This window comes from Gracilinanus agilis, chromosome 3 (assembly GCF_016433145.1).
Source record: "Gracilinanus agilis isolate LMUSP501 chromosome 3, AgileGrace, whole genome shotgun sequence".
Taxonomy (NCBI): Eukaryota; Metazoa; Chordata; class Mammalia; order Didelphimorphia; family Didelphidae; genus Gracilinanus; species Gracilinanus agilis.
The window spans coordinates 71,465,636-71,486,988 of record NC_058132.1 but is presented as its reverse complement, the minus strand read 5'-3'; the positions used below and the strand labels follow the sequence as shown (position 1 = coordinate 71,486,988).

The window sequence follows — 21,353 nt, the reverse complement described above, 5'->3', positions numbered from 1 at the left end:
ATAAAAGATGTTTTTACACATAAGACAGCTGAAGCAGAGTTTAAATGACCCAGGATAATGTATGGCTGAGACTAGATTTGAACTCTGATCATCCTAATTCCAGGCACAGTCCTCTCCACAAAGCCATCTAATTGCTTCCTAGGTCAGTGTAGGTGAATTGGGATACATGGAGAGGGATAAAATGTAAGGAAACTGCCCAGCTAGGAAAGGACCAGGTTGTGAAGAACTTTAAAATTATATTTGATCCTTGAAGTAATGGATGGTTTGAAATGAGAAGAGGCCAATGTTCCCAACCAGGCTGTTGCAATAGTCCAGGAAAGAGATGATGGGTAGGATAGTGGCTCTGTAAGTGGAGAGAAGCAATATATAAGAAGGATGTTGGGAAGGTACAAGATTCAGCAATGGATTGGATATCTGGAGTAAAGGTGTCAAGTTGCAAATGACATCAAAGGTGTGAGCCTGAGCAATATTAATAGTAGTTATCTAGCCCTTGAAGGGTTACAAAGTGGTTTACAAATACATTTTCTTAATGGCTCTGGGGGCAGATGCCATTAACACCATTTTATAGATGAAACAGGCAGAAAGGGACTTGCCCAGGGTCACATTGTCAGTATGTCTATGGCAAGATTTTAACCCAACTCTTGAATCCAAGATATACACCAGCCGTGTGGGAAGATGGTGGTGCCCTTTATTATAGTAATAGGGAACTTTGGAAGTGGGAAGGCTTTGGAGGAAAAGATGAGTTTTGTTTTGGACATGTGGGATTTGAGATGCCTCTGGGACATCCAGTTCATATTATCCAAGAGACTAGCTCTGGAGGGAGACTAGAACTGGATATATAGTTTGGAAATTGACTTCCATAGAGATGATAATTAAACACAAGGGAGCTGATGAGATCATTCAGATACTAAATAGAAGACAAGGGCCAGGACAGAATTTGGGTGACCAACATGGTTGGGTGGTATTGGAGGAAGAGGAGAACAATGATGTGGATGAAGAGCCAGCAAAGAAGACTGAAAGGTAGTTGGATAGATCAAAGGGCAAATAGGAGAGAACTGTCATGAAAAAACCCAGAGAGAATCCTAGAGGAGAAAGTCACCAGTAGGGTAAAATACTGCAGATAAATCCAGAAGGATGAGAATTTGAAAAAAGGACCATTATATTTGATCATTGGTCCTTATGATGAGGTCGGTTGCCATTTTGTAGGGCTTTAGAAGACAGAGGAGAAGTGGAGACAGCTGGTGCAGTTTTCCCAAGGAGTCTGTCAGATTACATCAAACCTGGATAGAAGGCACTCTTGACTATGTTGGTATTTTTCTGCTGAGAGTAGAGTAACTGATAAAATTCTTGGCTTTCCTTATTGCTGTTTTCCTTCCTATAAAAGGAGGAAGCCAGATGAGAATTGTATTCTGGCCTCAATTCTGATCAATAAGGAGGAATATTGATTATTGAAATAGAAATGATGGGTACCTTAGTTGCAAGTGATCATTATGGAGTTTATGAACTAGGCAAAATTTGTCATAAACCCTAGGCTTTGGAAGAGATTACAAAGTAATAGGAAGGTAAGGAAGGATTCTACATATGGAAGATGAGCAACTGGATAAGAAAATAGTGTCTGAAAATTATATTTGGGTATCCAGATACAGCATAGAGGAATGATGAGCTTCCAGCCAGTCAGAAAATAAGTATTTGTTAAGAGTTTATATACTATGTTAAAAAAAAAAAAAAGTTTACTATGAGCCAATCCCTAAGCTGAGTCTGGAGATACAAAGAGGCAAAAACACAATCCTTGCCCTCAAAGAACTCACATTCTAACAGAGAAAGCATGTAAAAAAAGTAGGAACATAAAGATAAATACAGAATAGATTCCAAGGTAAAGAGTACTACCTAAGAGAGGCCAATACCTTTTCCTGGATTCTTGTGAATCTAAAAGGAAAGGCATGGAGAAAATTGCATTCCAGGACATCGTCTGAAGAAACATGGGAAACAACAGAAGAAGACATTTTGAAGATACAAAGAAATGATTGCAGCCGAGGAAATATGGTGGGAAGGGAGGTTCTCTTTAACAAATAACAACGGGGCTCATTCTCAGGATTTTTAAAAGATATTTGGAAAATGGAACTGTGCAGGTAAGTGAGGGTAACAACAAAAGTATTCTAGGGTTTCATCATTTCTCCTTCCACACTTCCATTCTTCTTCCCTATTTCTGTTGGTGGAATGCTCATCCTAGCTAGAAACTTTAGCCATATGATGGTGTGATAAATTCTTTGTTCACATCTCATTTCCTTCCCTTGCATTCCACTTTCAGGGTCATCATCTTAGTTTGGACCTCTATCACCAGCTGTCAAAACTATTGGATTGCAATAGCCTCCCAATTTGTTTTGCCTGACTGTACTTATTTCGGTCAGTGGCGTGGACTTGTGCTGACAAGATAAAATGTAATTTAGAAAAGTAACCTCATTTATTTCCCTGTCCTCTTCACAGGGCTCCTGAATTCCAAATACACAGCCTTGGTCGTGGCAGAGGCTTTCTCATAATCCCATAATAAAAAAATAAATTTTCCCATAATTCCTTGGATGCTGCCACCAGTCTCAAATGCACTCCATCTTTCTGCCTCCGAGGCTCAACTAAGGGCTCTATTTCTCCTAGCCGAGGTCTTCCCCATCAATTTCCTAGAACACTTTGGATTTCTCTCCCTTTTCCCGGTCACTTGGCTACACCCTACATGGTACTTATCTGTGAACTCGTCCAGGGATGTCCCTTGTCTTAATTTCCACCTCCCGAAGTCTGTCCACTTGGAGCTCTGCAGTAGGTCTACAGCACTCCTGGGGCTAGTAGGCACGTGTGGGATGGGAAGGGCTGCCCACAAAAGTAGCCTCGGTTTGTGAGTCTCTGAAATGGGCAGACTCCAGTAGACCGTCTCAAGAAACCATCATCTTGCCAAAAAGAGAAAGATAAAAAGAACGAGAGGGAAAAGAAGAAAGGAGTGAGAGAGAGAGGTAAAATGAGCACGTCTTAAGTGCCGGTTCTCCCACAGGTCAGTCAGTTATTTCACCTCTCTGCGATCCCCGTCCCCAGGACCCCTCCGCCCTCTAGGATTGTGAGCTCAGCGGTCTGTAGGGGTAGATAGAGATGCCAGTGCCCGAGTGGGGGACGCCCCCTCCGACCCCGCTACCCGGACGGGCGCGGCTGAGGAACGCCAGGTCCCCCTTACCCCTCCCCTGGGAATGCCCTGGCCCCAGGTAATTCAGGAGGGGCAGCTTCCCTCAGGCCTCCAGAGAGCAAATGACGGGTGCTTCAAAGCCCTGACTTCCCCACCCTCAACCTCAACTCCCCTAGAACTGACGGAATGGGGGTCGGGGGACTTCCCGGGACGGGAGGTTCAGGTGGAAGGGATACGAGCTGGGATGTGGGAAGCCCTGCGAGCCTCAGACCACACAGTACAGGAAACTGCGCCGTAGGCTCGGCGTCTCTCCAGGAAGGGGCGGAGTCTAAACCTCTGGAAGAGGGCGTGGGCGCCCTCCCCAGAGTATTCTGAGTCTAGTCTAAAAACGGGGCCGGACTGGGGGCAGAATGGCCCTGAGGGGAAGGAGAAGGAGAAGGAAAAGGAGAAGGGGAAGGGAACCGGGAAGGGGAAGGGGAAGGGAACCGGGAAGGGAAAGGAGAAGGGGAAGGGGAGCGGGAGCGGAATGGGGAGCCCTGTTAGCACAGGGCCCTTCCTTTCCTCTAGATAGCGTTCCGCCTTCAGCAGCTTTGCCCATACATAAAAATTCAGCTCCATTTCCTGTGACTTTGGCTGTCATTGGCAAAGTCACTCTCCTTCATTCTGGAAACTCAGCCCCCCCCCCCCCAGCACGCACACTCTGCACCTCAATCCACTTCTGTAAAAGTGGGAGACTGCATCGGGTGATTTCCGTTGTTCTCACCAGCCTTGACACCCTGTAAGTTCAATGATTATATTTTGGCTGCAGAGAGATGCGTTTCTCTCTCTCTTTTTTTAAAAAAAGCAGCTTCTGAGAGCAATAAAAGCGGGGCCCAGGAGGGGTGGGGGAAGAAGCTCTACATTTGGAATCAAAGAACCTGGATTCAAATGTCTGCTCTGCTACAAAAGGTCCCATATGACCTTGAGCCAATCACTTCCCTTCTCTAGGCTGTTTGCTCCTCTGTAAAATAAGGGGCTCGGACTTAGCGACTTCCAAGGTACTTTCCAGTTCTTATCATCTTTACCGATAAGTTTTAATTCTCATTCTGCTCTGTACTCATTCTTCCACTGATGAAGAAGACCTCGGGTGCCTCATTCTGGCTTGGAGGTAACCTTGGCTTCTCAAAAAGGCTGAGCTGATGGAGCACAAGCTATGGAAAGGCTTTCAGGACCCTCCTGTAACGGGCTGTTTATGGGCCAAGGATCAGCCTATCTGAGCCTCTCCCCAGAGAAGTCACTGATCCTTGAAGTATATACTTGGCAGAGTTAATGCACCTGCTGTGTGCAGAGCCCTCTGCCAGGCCCTGAGGCCAAGGGAGAGAGAAAGTTTTCAACGGACATATTCCTTGCGCTTGTAGGGCCCATAGCAGATAAGATGCACAAAAAAAAAAAAATCCACAATTATTACATGATAAGTATATTAAAACTTTGTGAACTGTGGTTAGGTATTAGGGAAAGCCCAGTGGGGTGGGGTGATGGGATGGCTTTTGAGTTGGGCTTTAAAGCATGGCTTTGGGATTCAGAGGAAAGGAAGGGAGGACATTCTGTCTATAGGAAATAGCATGGACAAAAGCACAAAAATGCAGGGCTGTATAGGTGATGTTCACAGGATTGCCCTATAGAGCTGAAAGGGACTTGGGGATCATTTTGAACAACTCCTTTCACAGATTTCACAGATCTGTTTGTGTGCCAGCCATAATGGCAAATGCCAGTGTCCTACTACAGGGATACAAAGAAAGACTAAGATACAAGAGGAAGGAGGCAGAGAATACCCATTTTGGCTATCACATAGATATTGTGAAGGCAGATAATAGAGGTTAAAGACTGAAAGTGTGATGCCTTGAATGCTAGGTACCAGACTTTGAACTTTACTCATTAAGCAATAGGAATCAGATGAAAAATGTTCAGTGTGGAGCAACATGTCCATTTATGTACAAGAGAAAGACTGGCCTTGCTGCATGTGAAATATGGCCTAGAACAGGGGGACCTGCTAGGTGTTATTACAATCATCCAGCTAGGTCATAATGAGGACTTGTCCTAGGGTTGAGAGAAGAGGAGACTAGTTAAATTTATAGATTTAGTTAACATGCTCGATCACTAAGTAAAGAGTCAAAATCTTGACAGTCTAGAGCACTATGCTGAATCATGATTAAATTGAATAGATATAAAAAGATTTACGGAGGTTCAAAAGTTGGCTTCAGAAGTACATTACAGGAGAGGCAAAGTTAGCAGCTCATCTAGAAAAGATCTGGAATTTTCAATGATTTCAAGCTCAATAGGTCAACAGTGTGACATGACAGCCAAAGGAATATTAATGCAGTCTTGGACTGCATGCAGATAGGCAAGGTGACTTTGACAAAGAAGGGGCTGATGGTTTACTCTGAAAGAGAGGAGATTTTTAGTGTGGAGGAGCTTAACATCATACTATATTAGATTCAGTTGAAAGGACTAAGGATGTTTAGTCTGGAGAAGAGGGAAAGGAAAGCTGTTTTCAAGAATTCTGAAGGACTACTATGTGGAAGTAGGATTAGACTTGTTCTGGCTGGTCCTAGAAGGCAAATCCAGGGGCAGTGGAGGAAGCTGCAAAGAGGTATTATTTGGGATTGATCAAGGGATAACTTTCTAATGATGAGGGCTATCCCAAAGTGGAATGGGTTGCCTCATAAAGTGATGGGTTCCCCTTCAATGGAAGTCATTGAGCAGAGTCTTTATACCTCCTAGTCATACACATCATGTAGAAGGCATTCTAATTCAGGTACAGATTGGACTAAATGGCCTCAGATCCTGTCATTCAATGGTTCTCTAGCAGGAGGTCATTCAGTTCTACTCAAAGAACTCCACTGAGGGTCTACTTCCTCCAAAAGCAGCTCTTGTTGCTATTCAACTGTTTGGCTTCTAATTGGCCAAAATTGGCCACTTTGCACCTTCTACTCATTGTTCCCAGTTCTGTTCACTAGTGCCAACCTTGATAGGTCCAAATCTCTCTGCCAAAAGGTCATTCAACTTGGGTTTGATGCCCTCCTGACCATTCTCTTTCTTTTACAGGAAAGCCTTCAAATACTGAATGCTGAAATTTTGCTCTTCTTAAGTAATCTCTTGTCCAGGATAATTATAGCTTGGTAGTCCTTAGAACTGGAAACAGCCTTACAAATCATCTAACATAACCCCTCTCATTTGGTTTTTTGTTTAAAAATTTTTTTCAAAATAAAAGTCTACCTCTCCTTCCTGCTTTCCCCTATCCCCATTGAAAAAGAAAATTAAACAAAACAAAACCAAAACTGTAGAAGGCCAGTCAGAGAAAGAGGGTCATGGATAGGGCCTGTTATCTGGATTCCTTACATGACCAATCCAGGCTGAGACAGCCTTTGTGTTTAGTCCTGGTAACCTAAGCCCTGAAAAGCTGTGGTACCAGAAGGTTGGTTAATCCAAAACAAATTGACCCCTCCCAGAGGCTCATTTTATAACTGGAAGTCATTGAGAGAAATAGACTATAATAGATATTTTATCTGGATCCCATTATAAAATCATCAGCAAGTGAAACTGTGTGTATGATTTTTTTCTGCACTGCCTATTGGGATGCAGACAGAATGGGTTATCTAAGATAAAAATCTTGACTCCTCTCTTTGATTCCTTTTATGATCCACACCTTTTCTTATTGGAAAGCATTATAGTTTTATTGGAAAGTTTAAGTTCTTAGCAAACCAGTAGTTAAGAGGTTAACAGTTTCTCTCCAAGACAGAAATACAGAAAATTAAGCTGCCCTGGCTTCTAGATAGACAAGGTCAAAATTAGACAAAGTTAGACAAGACTTCATCCATCCAGGTGCAGTTCTCCCAATAAAGTATAAGACTCAGTATAAGAAATATAAGTATAAAAAGTATAAGAAACTTCTCATCCGGCATACCCTTCATGAGAAAATCTTTTGTATAATATATGCCAAAAAGTAAGGTAATTCTGTAACCATAATGTGTCTACGCAGCCGCAAACTCCTTTGTGCTTTGTGTAAATTGGGTTTTTTGAATACCGTATAAATAAACTCCATGCTCCTTGCCAGACGAAGCAGCAACCATGAGATGACAGACAGATTGTCTCCCTTTTCCTTCTTTCTCACCTAAGCCGTCTCTTATCAGATTCCTGGAGCTGTTGGATAGCTTTCAACACAAAACAAACCCTTGAAGATGCACAGTCAAGAAAAACAAATTCCTCCATTGGCCATGTCCAAAACACATCTATCTTGTCAGTACCTTGAGTCCATCCCTTCCTCAGGAGGTAGGCAACATACTTCCAATCATGAATCCTCTGGAATCATGGATGGTTGTTGCATAAATCACAGTTCCTTAGTCTTTCAAAGTCACTTGTTTTTATAGTGTTGCTATTATTGTACACAATGTTTTCCTGGTTCTGTTTACTTCATTCTGTATCAGTGCATACAAGTCTTCCCAGATTTCCCAGATTCTATCTCCATCAATTCTTACAAAAGAATAGATCCTACTACATTCATATACCATAATTTGTTCAGCCATTCCTAATGGATGGTGACCTCCTTAGTTTCTAACTTTGCCACCTCAAAAAAGAATAGCTATGCATATTTTTGTACATAGGGAACCCCCTCATTTTATAGAGACACTGGAGGTTTGGAAAGTGAAATGACTTGCCCAGTATCATAGTTAGCAAGTAGCAATACCAGAATCCTGATCCTGACTGTCGTTTACTCCAACTATGGCCTTGGGTAAGTTACCTCACCTTTCTGGGCCTCACGTTCCTAATCTTTAAGATGCAGGTGTTGTACTAGATGGCCTCAAAGTCCCTTCCAGCTTTGTATCTATGATCCTATGAAGCTTATACTTACATAACCATGAGCAAGTCATTTAATGTATCTTGGTCTGTTTCTTCATCTGTAAAATGAGGGATGCTAAATAGTCCCTAATGTTCCTTCCCTTGTATGATCTCCTAACCGCAAATCCACTTGCAGGAGAAATTGCAAACATCTATCCCTTTATCCAGTCCTCAAATGGCCTCATAATATCCTCAATGGCCACCTTTGAGCATATCCGAGTTGTCAAAGCCTTGCATTCCCCAACTAGGTATATCCATCCATCCTTCCATTCATTGTGCTCAGCTAGCCAGTGTCAGGAGCATGGGGATGCTGCAGGATACTGGATGTTTATTCTTTGCCAATCCCCTGTTAATTACTCTGAGAAAGAAGGACCTGGACAGCAGCCTGAGTTGTGTTTCCAGCTACTATGGAAACCCCCTGAATCTTTAGGTTCCCTACCTACTGCCTCCCTTATAAGCTGCAAAGTATATCTCCTACTCATCCTACTCCCTCTATAGAATAGAAAACTGAGGCTAAGGGAGGAGCTTGCCCATAATCACACCTCTAAAGTACCCCGGGTATATAAGACTTTTGGCTTTGGCCCAGGCACTGCAACAGAACTCCCTGGTGCCCCTGTGTAAGGATGTCCTGCTCACCAGAAGAGCACTAGGGTGTTTAAAGCCACAGACAGGCAGGCAGGCCCTGGCCAAACTACTGCTCTTTAGACTTGGAGCTGTTGATGATCCTGGTACTGATAGGGGAAGATCCCAAGAATCCTCCCAAATGCTAAGCAGCTGAAGATGCTGACAGTCCTCCTTGGTGAGTTTGGGGCAAAGAAAGGGCAAGGGTGGGTACTGGTGGTAATGGTTGGGTTCAGGGCTGAAAGAGCTAGGGAGGAGGTCTCCCTCAATGCCACCATCTCCCTGCTTCAAAATGACTGAGCAAGTCCTTTAGCGTCTCTCTCTAAATGTAAGGGTCTATTTTGCCATCATCATTTTATCCTCTTCTTTCTTTTCCCCGCTCTTCCTGGAGGCTTTAGACTGGGTGAGAATATAATCTCTCTTCAATCTTGCTCTGGTTTAACTCTATGGTCATTATAATCCATCCCATTTCCTGGTAGAATGAGAACATTATGTTTAGGGTCAGGATTGATGGACCTCAGAGACACTGGTGTCCTTCTTACTTCATTCTCTACTTCACCTTCTTTCCTCTAATCTCCAGACACTAGTCTGCAGCTTCCATTCTCACACCTGACTTCATTCTCCATACCCGCAACTGCTTCAAAAATTTACCCCCACATCTGGTCTCATCCTCTAGCACCATGACTGCCTCCATCTCCCATCTCCACATGTGGTATTGTTCTTTGTCCTGTCCCAGGTATCTCACCTGTCCCCTATCTGATGAGTAGAGGTGGCTTAAGATGAAGATCCCATAGAGAAAGTATCAATGCTCTAAGGACTCCTCATTCTAGGAAGACAAGTCTCTAGGCTGGTGGGAAGACCAAGGTCCAAAGGTTCAAGGCCCTGAGGGCACTTTTCATGTTGACCCGTTTCATCCTAGGTTTTTTCAATGGCATCAGGAAACATGTCCAGAAGATGAACCTGCTGGCTGGGTTTGCTTGGAAGAATGCTGCCATCATCTTGTCCCTAGGAAACATGATCATGGGGTTGTTTTCCATCTTTTGCAGTTTCAACAGGTTAGCATGGTCCAGGGGATGGGAGGACTATAGGCCTGAGGTCAGGGGTCATGGGTGGGCACATTACTTGGTCCAGTACAGGCCAGGAAACCTGAGTTCTATGTCCAGCCTTGCCATATACTTCAAACGAGTCTTTGAAATAAAGCACTTTCCCACTCTGGCCCTGTTTTGATAACTGTAAAATGGGTTGGATCTCTGTCTTTTCTAGCTCTAAAATTCCCTGGTTTTCCTACTTTTTTTTTACTTCCAGAAAACCCAACTCTGCCTGTTGGCTCCTCCTCATCAGCTTTTTATTCAGTCTAGCAAGTGGACCTGTGGCCAGACAACTGGGCATCTACTCTAATTTCGGTAAGTGAGGGTTTCAGGCCCCATATCTCAAGACCTCATCTCCCTGCCCTCTAACAATGACAGTCTATCACACTTCTCATAGCTATAGTAGACATACATCCATTCCCCAAGTCACAGACAGGGTCTTAAGAGTATATGTGGAAGGTCCCAGAAGAGACCTTGAGATCAGCAAATCCAACTTTCTTCTTTTACAAAGATTTTGGGTATTAAAAGGGACTGAGGCAATTTGAATTCAGGTCTTCCGGACTCTAAGCCTATCATACTATCCATTATGTCACCTCACTGCCTCAAATGATGTCAGAGGTAGAACCTGAACTCAAGACTTACTGGTTTCAAGGTTCTCTCTCTATTTCCCCTCCCCTTCCCCCCACTGCCTCTAAATTAATTACTTCAATCAATAAGCATTGCTGTTTCTTGCCTTGTGTGGAGTTTGGTGCTGGGAAACTACAGGGATAGAGAAATGGGTAAGATCCCATGTCTAGGGTTTACAGTTCAGTAGAATAATAAGTACATAACAACGAGGGGTATTTAAATGACACTTCCTGGTTTACAAGTTGCTTGACATTTTATATTTACATGATGTCTTTTGCTCACTTTAGTCCTATGGGGGAAAACAGTTCAATAATTGTAACCCTTATTTATGAATCAGGAAACATGTCAGAAAGGTCAAGTGAGTGACTCCCCAAGAACATCACACCCAGCTTTACACTGATGCTACAAACCTTCCAGGTTTATTGTGAAGATCAATTGCTATCATGCACATAAGGCACTTTGTGAACCCTAAAGGGAGTTAGAAATGGGAATCATTATTACACAAGCCACTCTATGCTAACAAGAAAGGGCCTGATGGTCCTGGAAGACCCTAGTAGCCTTTTGGAGACAAGTTCTGCCTGGTCTGAGCCTCTCATTCCCCTCTATGATCTGGGCCTTTGCTGATTCTTTACAAAACTGGGGCAAGTGGCTGATGGGTTGTAAACACTGGATGGGGAGTCAAGAGATTTGGATTCTTGGTTTGGGTCCTGGTTCACTAACTTGCCGTGTGACCCTTGGGTAGGTCACCCAACCTTTCTGAGCCTCTCATCTCTACTCTGCTTGCCTCATTGAGCTACTGATAGGAACTCATGAGGTCCTTTTTTTTTTAACCCTTTCATTCTGTCTTATAATTGATAATAAGTATTGGTTCTAAGGCAGAAGAATGGTAAGGGTGTGGCAACTGGAGTTAAGTGACTTGCCCAGGGTCACACAGCTAAGAAGTGTCTTTGATTATATTTGAACCCAGGACCTTCTGTCTCTAGGCCTGGCTCTCAATCCACCAAACCACTCAGTTTCCCCTCGATTCATGAAATTCTGGAGGTTAACGTGTTTTGTAGACATTAAAAGACTGGTATCTCCCTCCAGGCCACTCCAGTATCTTGTATTTATTTTGTATAAATTTATGTAGCAAGTGTAAGCTTTAAGTCTCCTTATCCCAACTCCCATTCTGAATAACTCAGGAAATTGACTCTTGCCATTCAGTCTCTGCAGCACTTACCTAATGCATCTTTCTTATCTCCAGCCCAAAGCATTTGTGACTATATTTTGGGACCTGGGAATAGAGAATTATTCCTTGAAAAAGAAAAAAAGCTGGAGACCATAGGATTGTGGAGAATCTACATCCTGATCCCATAGTGCCTGGAGAGATCTTGTGTAGTTATAAGCAGTTCACTTGCATCTCTTGGAGAGGTGGAATATAATAGCTAGTAGCCTGTAAGCCCAGAATAGGGAAATGAGGATTCTGTCAATACTATAGAGACTACAGGGAAATTGCTCAAGGAGATCAGTCAAGGCTTCATTTGCCCTTTTTCTCCAGTCTCCCACTTTTTTTAAACCCTTACCTTTAGTCTTAGAATCAATACTTTTTTATTTTAAGGATAAAATAAGTTTTTATTTATAGTCTTATAGTAAAAGGGAAGCCTTAACTTGCAAGACAACTCTTCAGCAGTATGTACAACATACTTTTTATTTTCATGGAATGGAATTAAACATGGACAGAGACTACATAGTACACACTAGAGATGAGCAAATGCCAGAACAGGGTAGGTAGAGAACAAAAAAAAAAATGGGGGCTAAATGACCTGCCTAGGTAAACACCACTAGGAAGTGTCTGAGGCCACTTTTGAACGCAGAACGTCCTCTCTCTGGGCTTGGCTCTCCATCCACTGAGCTACCTAGCTGCCCCAGTCTCCCACTCTTGTCACTGGCATTGTCTGTCACTTTACCCTTACCTCTCCCCTGCATTTCCCCCAATGTGCCTGATTCTCATTCTGTTGAGCAGGGACCAAGATAAATGACTTTGCCGAATACACCTCCTTTGGCTTTGCCACTGCCCTGCTTCTGATGTTGGATGGGACCCTCAGTGGAATTCTTGCCATCTTTTATGTGCTGGCTGTCTTCTACCGATTGTGTTGGTATTCATTTGGTGAGTGTGGACAAGGGGAGCCAGAGCTAAGCAAGAGACCAAGGAGTCTTGGTGTTTCGAGTCCCCCAAATTAAGATTTAAAAAGATCTCAACTGGTTAGGATTAAATCCAAAGACGTGGTTTGGTAGGAAAAATGTTGTCTTGCATTTGGGTTAAAAAAAATCCAACTAGAGGGCAGCTGGGAGGCTCAGTGGATTGAAAGCCAGGCCTAGAGACAGGAGGTCCTAGGTTCAAAACTGTTCTTGGACACTTCCTAGCTGTGTGACCCTGGGCAAGTCACTTAACCCTGAAGGGTTTCAGTTATAATGAATCATGAAGATATTAAAGATGTATTCAAAAGCTGACTCTAATGAGCAAAGTGTTCATGGACCAGACTTATGGATCTATTTCTAATATTTGACATGATTGATTGGATTAAGTTTAAATTTTGTTGAACTTAAAAATTAAGCCTCTGTTATTGTGAAAAGCTGCAGCATATGGCAGACAGATTGAAAAGGTCTTTTGGAAACTCAAAGGCCTGGCTTTCCATCTGACAAGGGCTAAAACATGGTTCCAGGAAGGCAAAAGTTTTTTCCTTGGCTAGGATAGATTTGCAAAATACTCTTCCTGAATACCTGGCTGTACAATTGTGTTGCTACTCATTCCTTTATCTTGTAATTGGACACTAATATTATGTTAAAACCTTTACTATTTCCCTTGTTTGATTGACATCCTGAAAACCCCCAATGCTGAAAACCCATAACAAACACCACAGTGAGGTCAGATGCTTTGTGAGTGGCCTGGTCTGCTGAAGGGATGCTCAACACCTCTCTCCCTGTCTCCTGTCTATTTGTTCCACCCATGCCTCTTCTTCCCTAGTCCTTAACCTTTACCCATTGCTCCTCAGTCTTTAGCTTCCCTCCACAAGTGATTAAAACCCACGTGAGAACTTTTTGTAGTGTCTGGTACTGCCACAAACCCCCATTGCCTAGCCCTTCCCACTCTTCTACCTTGTAACCAATACACAGTATTGATTCTAAGAAGGAATTTTAGGGTTTAAACAGAATCAGGATAGGAGAGATATAGTTAGACAGTTCATAGAAAAGGCTGGAGAACTCCTTAAATGGCAAACATAAGCTTAGACTGTACTGAGAAGTATAGTGTCCAGAAGAAGTAAGGGGCGGCTAGGTAGCACAAAAGATAGAACATGAGGCCTGGAGTTGGAAGGACCTGGGTTCAACCCTGGATTCAAATACTTCCTAACTGTGTGACCCTAGGCAAGTTATTTAACCCCAATTAGTTAGCCCTTACTATCTTCTGCCTTAGAACTAATGCTTATTATCAATTCTAAGATAGAAGGTGAGGGTTAAAAAAAAAAGTGACAGTGCTCCTGGACCCTGCCCTAGTTGGATCACATCTGGAGTACTGTGTTTAATTCTGGGCAGGGCATTTTCAAGAAAGAACCTTGACAAACTGTAGAGCGGTGTAGAAAAGGGTGAATAGGATGGTCGAAGGAATTTGAAAACATGCCATAAAAGTCATCCTTGAGAAGACTTAGAGGAAACATGATTGTTGCTTTCAAATATTTTATCCTGGGATGAAACCTCTGGGAATAGAAATTAGACATTTCTTTTACTTGGCCCCAAGGAGCAGAACTAAAGAGTAGCTGGGGTAAGTTATAGACAGGAAGATTTTAAGCTCACAGATTTAGAGCTGGAAGGGATCCTGGGGATCATCAGATTTTATAGATGAGGAAACATTTCCAGGATAGAGAAGCGATTTGGCCAGAGTCACACACAGCTAGTAAGACATGAAGCTAGGACTGGAGTCCAAGTCCTCTTGAATCTAAATTCAGTGTTCCCAATAGATCACATGTATAAATACACACACACACACACACAGAACTTTGAGCACTTTCCAGTTGTGAAGGGTAGGATAATGTCTTCATTTCACAAATGATGAAATGGATCTGAAAGGCCTTGTCTAGAGTGCTACAGTTAGTAAGTGTAGGAGCTAGGATTTAAGCCCAGATCTCTCGACTCCACATTCAGTGTCCTTCCAGCATCCGCTATGATCTTTCCACACCTCCAAAAATTAGAGGATGAAATTGGAGTGGGCTGCTTCTTGAGGTTTAAAGTGCCCTACTACTAGAAGTTTTTGGCTAGTTGGGATGACAAGTTTGAGAGGCTACAAAAGGAATTCTTCCTTAGATCATTTTGAACTAGATGCCCTACTATGGCCTTACAGATCTCTGGAGAAGAAAGAGTCTGGGATTTGCTTAAAGGTGGAACTGGCTTGGTAGAGCTTACCTAAGGGGGCCTTCCTGAGTTAAACTGTGAAGTCTCCACGAGTTTGTCTTTGACACCGCTTCTTTAAGAACTTCTCAGCAGGGGGCAGCTGGGTAGCTCAGTGGAGTGAGAGTCAGGCCTAGAGACAGGAGGTCCTAGGTTCAAACTCGGCCTTAGCCACTTCCCAGCTGTGTGACCCTGGGCAAGTCACTTGACCCCCATTGCCCACCCTTACCAATCGTCCACCTATGAGACAATACGCCAAAGTACAAGGGTTTAAAAAAAAAAAAAAGAACTTCTCAGCACCAATCCTGTGTCCAACCTATTCCCACAGTCTAGTCCCATTTTACATGACCATTAGTAACAGTGAATGTGTTACCTCTCCAGGAGGTGTTTGCCTTTCAAGAAGTGAATACTAAGGGTTCTGTAAAATGTCTGTAAAATGGGGGAGAAGGCAGGATAATCTAAAATGATTTCTATGGTCCCTTCTGTCTTAAGCCCTTTCAAATGGGCCTAGCAGGCCTTTGGACTTGTGAGCAGAACCCACACTTCCACCACCAGAGAGCAAAGGCTCTTTTCTTGGAAAAATTGCACTAATGAAAATAAAAACTTTCAGACTTAGGTTCCTAGACTAAGATTTTTAGGATTGTTGGACCCTTATGGGTCCTCTGCAGGCAATCAAGCTAGATTGATTCCTGAGGCCCCTTCAGATTTAAGAATCTCTCTGGTAGCTACAGGACTGGTCTAGTCTGGCCAAGCAACCACTTCAGAGCTGGGCCTGAATGGCTGAGTTCTCTGAATCTTCTCAGACCTGCTATGACCTATTCCTGACCAATGAAATGCTATAAAGACCTGTACTCAGCAAGAACACCCCACCCCCACTCCACTGGTGTGCTGGTTCAAAGAAGAAGAGGAACAGAGGGAGTTGGAACCATAACTCCTTGACAAAAAGAGTTGAGGATCTCCCCAATTGAGAACTGGTGAAAAGATAACAACAGTTAGTTTATGGATAAAGAAATCAAAACCATATAAAATCATATGAAAAAATGATCTAAATCATTGATTAGAAATGCAAATCACGCAATTCTAAGATACCATTTTATACCTTTCAGATTGGCTAAAATGATAAAAGGGCAAAATGACAAATGTTGGAAGGGAAAAATGAGAACGCTAACATACTGTTGGTCAAACTGAATTGATCTAACCATTTTAGAGAGCAATCTGGAATTATGCCCAGTTATAAAACTGTGCCTACCCTTATACCCAGCAATAATACTACTGGATCTGTTTCCCAAGATGACTGGGGAAAAGGAAAAGGAACCTGTATGTTCTAAAATATTTATAGCAGCTCTCTTTGTGGTGGCAAAGAACTGGAAATTGAATTCTCCCATTAGGGAATGGCCAGACAAGTTGTGGGATTGTGATGGCATACTACTGCATCATAAAAAATGATAAGCAGATTAAAAAAATTGTTCTATGTGAAATTATGAAAAGCAAAATGAGTAGAACCAAGAGAACATTATATACAGCTACAAAATTAATGTTTGAAGAATAACTTGTGAATGTCCACCTCCAGAGAAAGAACATCAAAGATAGTTTATATATATATATATATATATATATATATATATATATATACATATACACACACACACACACACACACACATATATTTTATGAACTAATGCATTCTCTAGTGTGGGGAAGGGTGAGAGGGAGGAAGAGAGCTGGGAATTTTGATGTGACTAACAATGAACAATTTTAAAATAAAGATCACATTGAAGAAAAAAAGATAAAATTTTAAGAATAAAAATGTAAAATGTTAATTAGGAGGATAAAAAAATAGAATAAGGATCAAATACTAAAAACTAAGATGCAGGCAGAATATGGGGCTTGATATTGCTCAGAGATCAAGATTGATGGCTTAATGTTACTTTAAGTATAGCTTTCAGATATTTATATGTTGTTGTTCAATTGCTTCCATTGTGTCTGACTCTTCATAACTCCATTTGGGCTTTTCTTGGCAAAGATACTGGAGTGGTTTGCCCTTTCCTTCTCCAGTTCATTTTACAGATGAGAAAACTAAAGGAGTAACTGGGGTTAAGTGACTTTGCCCAGGGTCACACATGTAGTACATGTCTAAGGCCAGATTTGAATTTAAGATAAATCTTAATGACTTTAGGACAGGTACCCTCCCTATCCACTGTGCCACCTAGCTATACTAAAATATTGACATAAACATTTTCCAAGCTGGAAAGATCTAGATCTCATTATGATGTGACTTCCTAAAGCTTGAAGGTATCCCTAGATAAGAGTTTCTGACCTTGTGAGCTTGTTTAAAAAATATTTTGAATACTATATTTCAATATAAATGTTTTCATAATACAATGTATTTTATTTTAATATTTATTATTAAAATCCTTATTCTGAGAAAAGGTTGTTGGTTTCACCAGACCATGGCTTGAGGAGGTGGAGGTGGAGGGGTTCATGACACAAAAATATGAAGAACCCTGGGTCTAGGTTGAGGATTCCATAGGCTTTGGACAAAATAATTCATGTTACTGATGCTTATGGCTGATAACACTAATATATAGTTCTTCCTATAGCACTTGCATTTGAACCCAGGACACTTAAATAAGACACTTGTCAGAACTTCAGATATTCACAAAATGGAGATTTTGGGGTAGGGAGGCAGGCAGGCTTTCCCAGCACTCTTCAGCCTTTAGAGATGGTTACCTATTTCATCTGAAGCACTGAGATGCAATTTCCCTCAGGTCTTCACTGGGGGATACATCTATAGCTAGGTGCATCATTTGCCTGGTTTAGAGTCCTCATAGTGAATGGTGACTGTCCAAAGAAACAAGCTAGCTGCACATGTTCAATATGCTTATGATCCCATCTCTGAGTCTCCCCAGAGTCTGCAGTGCTGGCTGACTCCAGTTTACAGCCTACTGACCTGGTTCATGAGGGCATCAAGCTGTTAATTCCCAGGCAGGGGCCACCATCAGTTCTCCTTTGTGTAGGTCCCCTAACCCCAGCCAACCAGTAAGAGGATGACGAGAACAAGCCCATCCTCACTGATACAAACACCATTCAAAGCACAAGCCCTTCTGATGGTGTGGGTACAGCTCCTGGATCCCAATCCTTAAGCAGTTGATGTCCTAGAGTTGTGATGGTGAACCAATGGCATGCAGAGACCTCTCTGTGGACATGCACAGGTCCCTGGTTCAGCCTGGCCCCTGCCCCCAAACATGGGGCGGGTCATTCTAGCCTCCCTCCACTGTCTAAGGGGCTGAGTGGGGCCCTGCCTCTGGCCAGAGCAGGCCAAACCACCAGCCTGCAGGGCGTGCAGTCAGGGGGTGGGGTGGGGCATGGCACAGGGTCCCCAAAAGGCTCACCATCACTGTCTTAGAGGGAGGGGGTATTGGTTTCAGGGGAGGAGTAGAGCCTGCTCTTGGGTAGGTCCTCTCATTTAAAGGAATTCAAAGTACTAAGAGCAAGGTAAGGCTGACCATCATATCCTTCACAGAGATTCCCTTCGCGTATCAGGGACTACCCTGTTCATATGCCTCCTCCTTGCTGGTCTCCACCTTCCTCCTGACCAATGGTAACAAGCTCATTCTTTTTGGTCTGGCTGTCTTGATGATGAGCTTTATGGTAGATAAACGCTTCTACCCCAACGACAAAACCCTGGAGTCCCAGTTTTGGAAGAAGGTGGTTTTTACCCTGGGTAAGTGAAAATCTAGGTTCAAATAAAATGCAATAGTTGTTTTAGTAAACCTAGAATAATCCATTCAAGGCCAGGAGTGACCAGTGCTAAAATCTCACTGAATGAGGCAGTAATACCAAACTAATTTATTTTCTCTTTATTATCATTGTCTTGTGATGGCTCTTTTCTTGGTCTCAAGGACCGTCTAGTCCAATCCTGCCCTTTCCCTCCACTCTTTTCTATTTTAGCACTTATATGTTGGTATCATCAATCACATTGCTCATTCTTATTGCTGGTTCTTTCTGTGTGCCTAGGGTGTGAAGAAGTGCCTTCCCCTCCCACAGAGAACCCCAGTATTCCCATCAGGTGCTCCCTCTTGCCTGTGCTGCCAATAGCACCCCCTCCACCTTTCCCCCTCATTATGGACTACAGTGAGCATCTCAATCTTTCTCTAGGCAGAAGTGTGACTAAAGGTCTAAGCCAAAAAAAAGAAAGAAAGAAAGAAAGAAAGAGAGAGAGAGAGAGAGAGAGAGAGAGAGAGAGAGAGAGAGAGAGAGAGAAAGAGAAAGAGAGAGAGANGGTGCTCCCTCTTGCCTGTGCTGCCAATAGCACCCCCTCCACCTTTCCCCCTCATTATGGACTACAGTGAGCATCTCAATCTTTCTCTAGGCAGAAGTGTGACTAAAGGTCTAAGCCAAAAAAAAGAAAGAAAGAAAGAAAGAAAGAAAGAAAGAGAGAGAGAGAGAGAGAGAGAGAGAGAGAGAGAGAGAGAGAGAAAGAGAGAGAGAGAGAGAGAGAGAGAAAGAAAGAAAGAAAGAAAGAAAGAAAGAAAGAAAGAAAGAAAGAAAGAAAGAAAGAAAGGTCTAAGCTTATCACCATAAGGCTGACCTTACTTAATCTTCTTTAGGCCTCTAAGTAGTGGAGCAGATTTGGTCACCAATCACAGGAGAGCATCATCTATTCATGGGTCTTGGTGCTGGCTGCCATAGCCACTCCTACTTCCTCCCTTTCCCTCCAGGTTTGTTGGGATTTCATGGAAAGAGCACAGCTATAATTATGATTCAATCCCTAATAATCTTGAACTGTTTAGAAAGTTAAAAACTAAAAGCTGGGGTGGGAGGGTAAGTAGGCTCTGTGGTAGACCCTTCCTTCTGGAAGTGGTGGACTCATAGGTCTCAGTCCCTCTAGGCATGTTTTTCTCTTTCAGGTGCTATGATGCTCTGGCATTCATTGTATATGACTCCTTTATACTTCTTGATTTGGTCCAGCTCCTACATCTTCTTCCCAGGTATATGGGGCAAGAAGGTAATTTGGCCCCCAGCACCAGAACCAGCTAACCCACCAGAAAGTGCTTCTGCTTTCACTGAATGAGCCAATGTCTTCCATCAGGCCATGCCTGATGTTTAATAAATGTTTCATTTTCATCATGACTTAGATGAACTGTGTATGGGATCACAAATCGGAGTAATGGACTTTAAGAGTTCTGCTTTGCTTCTATTCAAAATTTCATTCAGGATTCTGTACCCCATCCTCTATCACTTCAGAAAACCTGAATGGAACAAGAAGAGTCTGTACTTTAAGAAGAATTTACTTTATTTACATGAGAGGGCTATGCTGGGAAACATTCACTGGTAACCTAAACCACTTGGAAAAGTGTAAAAAGACAGTTGTTTTAAAGGCTTGTTCCCTCCCCCACCAACACGGAATCATTACAGCTGTGATTCTGGTCTTACTTAGTGCTATGTAGAGAGAGAAGAGGCAAAAAGGATATGGTTAGTCTAAAAGCAGTTGAATGGCTTATGAACCTGCCATTAATGTCTGTGTTGAAAACTGTTCATATTTTAAAATGCTAAATCCCTTGGACATGAAACAAGTTTGGGATACTGTTGCTCAAAAATTTCCCTCTTTTAAAATACATAGTTCCAAGAGTATACCTCTGACTTCTTTTGAAGCTACAAAATGAACAGGACAAAATGGTAGGGACAAATCCATTATCTATGTATTCTTGCTGCTGGATTCATCTAAAGCACTAGAAATGTGGGAAATTTACCAATTACCTGATTTTCACTGTCACAGAAGGATTTGACAGAAATACACCATGTCTTGGCATTCTAGAAATGTCTTATTGTTATGTATATGTGAAATGGGATGATGAATGAGACAAGTTTGACAAAACTTGAACATCTGAATAGGTATTACCCAAAAGAGCCTACTTTGAAGACTCCAAAAAACTGCAATGATATAAGAATTGCTGAAAACATTTTTGGCTCTCAGAGCCTTAGAAATCCCTTAGCAATTAGAAATCCCTAGCAGCTGCAAGAATCATAATTGCCCTATAATTACCTCAAAGTTTGATCTCCATCTTTCTCCCAACCACAGCCTGGTTATTATAATGATGATCTTCATGGTAGACCAGTGCATTCTACACTCATGATAAAATCCTGGAGTCTCAGTAATGTTAAGTAGTTTCTGACCACTTTCTTAGCACCCCACCACAATAGTACCTGCCATTTGCCAGTCTGAAGAGCTACCAAATTAGAAAGCTCTGTAGATTTCATTCCAACAAAGAAGCTGGGATCTAGCCTTTACTAGCTGTAGTTCCCCCCCACCCTTTGTTTAAGAAAATCTTTGTCCCGTAATACCCTCAGGTATCCCTAGAAGCTGCCTCCAACTTGTACTTATCTTTTCTCCCCTAAAGCCCTAGAAAAATGAAGCAACTCAAGCTCAGCTCCTATTTGAGACTTGCTCTATGAACCACTTAAGGTCATCCCATCCCTTTTAGAGAATATCTTGTTTTTTTTAGCCAAGCCTAAGATTCTTCAGCCTGCTTATTTTCCTTATTTCCTACTCTGGACCC

The 21,353-nt window shown here is 42.5% G+C and overlaps 2 protein-coding genes across 3 annotated transcripts in view; one reads left to right on the top strand and one right to left on the bottom strand.

The window, feature by feature from the left end:
• The window catches only part of LOC123240423 (small vasohibin binding protein), a 34,930-nt gene that overhangs the window by 5,605 nt on the left and 7,972 nt on the right, over positions 1-21,353 (bottom strand). Inside the window, exon 4 of one of the 2 annotated variants that reach the window (XM_044667979.1) lies at positions 9,640-9,664. The exons of the other annotated variant lie outside the window; for it this stretch is intronic. The gene's annotated coding sequence lies outside the window, so the exon portion shown is untranslated. Of the gene's footprint in view, positions 1-9,639; positions 9,665-21,353 lie in introns of those variants that run through there. 2 annotated transcript variants of the gene reach the window in all.
• TMEM269 (transmembrane protein 269) lies at positions 2,173-19,867 on the top strand. Its single transcript, XM_044667975.1, has 6 exons — positions 2,173-2,830; positions 9,579-9,714; positions 9,965-10,062; positions 12,377-12,520; positions 18,317-18,517; positions 19,704-19,867. The coding sequence occupies exons 1-6, from the start codon at positions 2,755-2,757 to the stop codon at positions 19,865-19,867; spliced, it is 819 nt and encodes a 272-aa protein (XP_044523910.1). The 5' UTR covers positions 2,173-2,754.

What these genes read in the sequence shown, in the direction of transcription:
- TMEM269 (XM_044667975.1), top strand. Translation starts at nt 2,755, where the DNA reads ATGTCCCTTGTCTTAATTTCCACCTCCCGAAGTCTGTCCACTTGGAGC. An exon ending in AGGTCTACAGCACTCCTGGG is followed by an intron (nt 2,831 to 9,578) that starts GCTAGTAGGCAC and finishes GTTTCATCCTAG; the next exon opens with GTTTTTTCAATGGCATCAGG. An exon ending in ATCTTTTGCAGTTTCAACAG is followed by an intron (nt 9,715 to 9,964) that starts GTTAGCATGGTC and finishes TTTTACTTCCAG; the next exon opens with AAAACCCAACTCTGCCTGTT.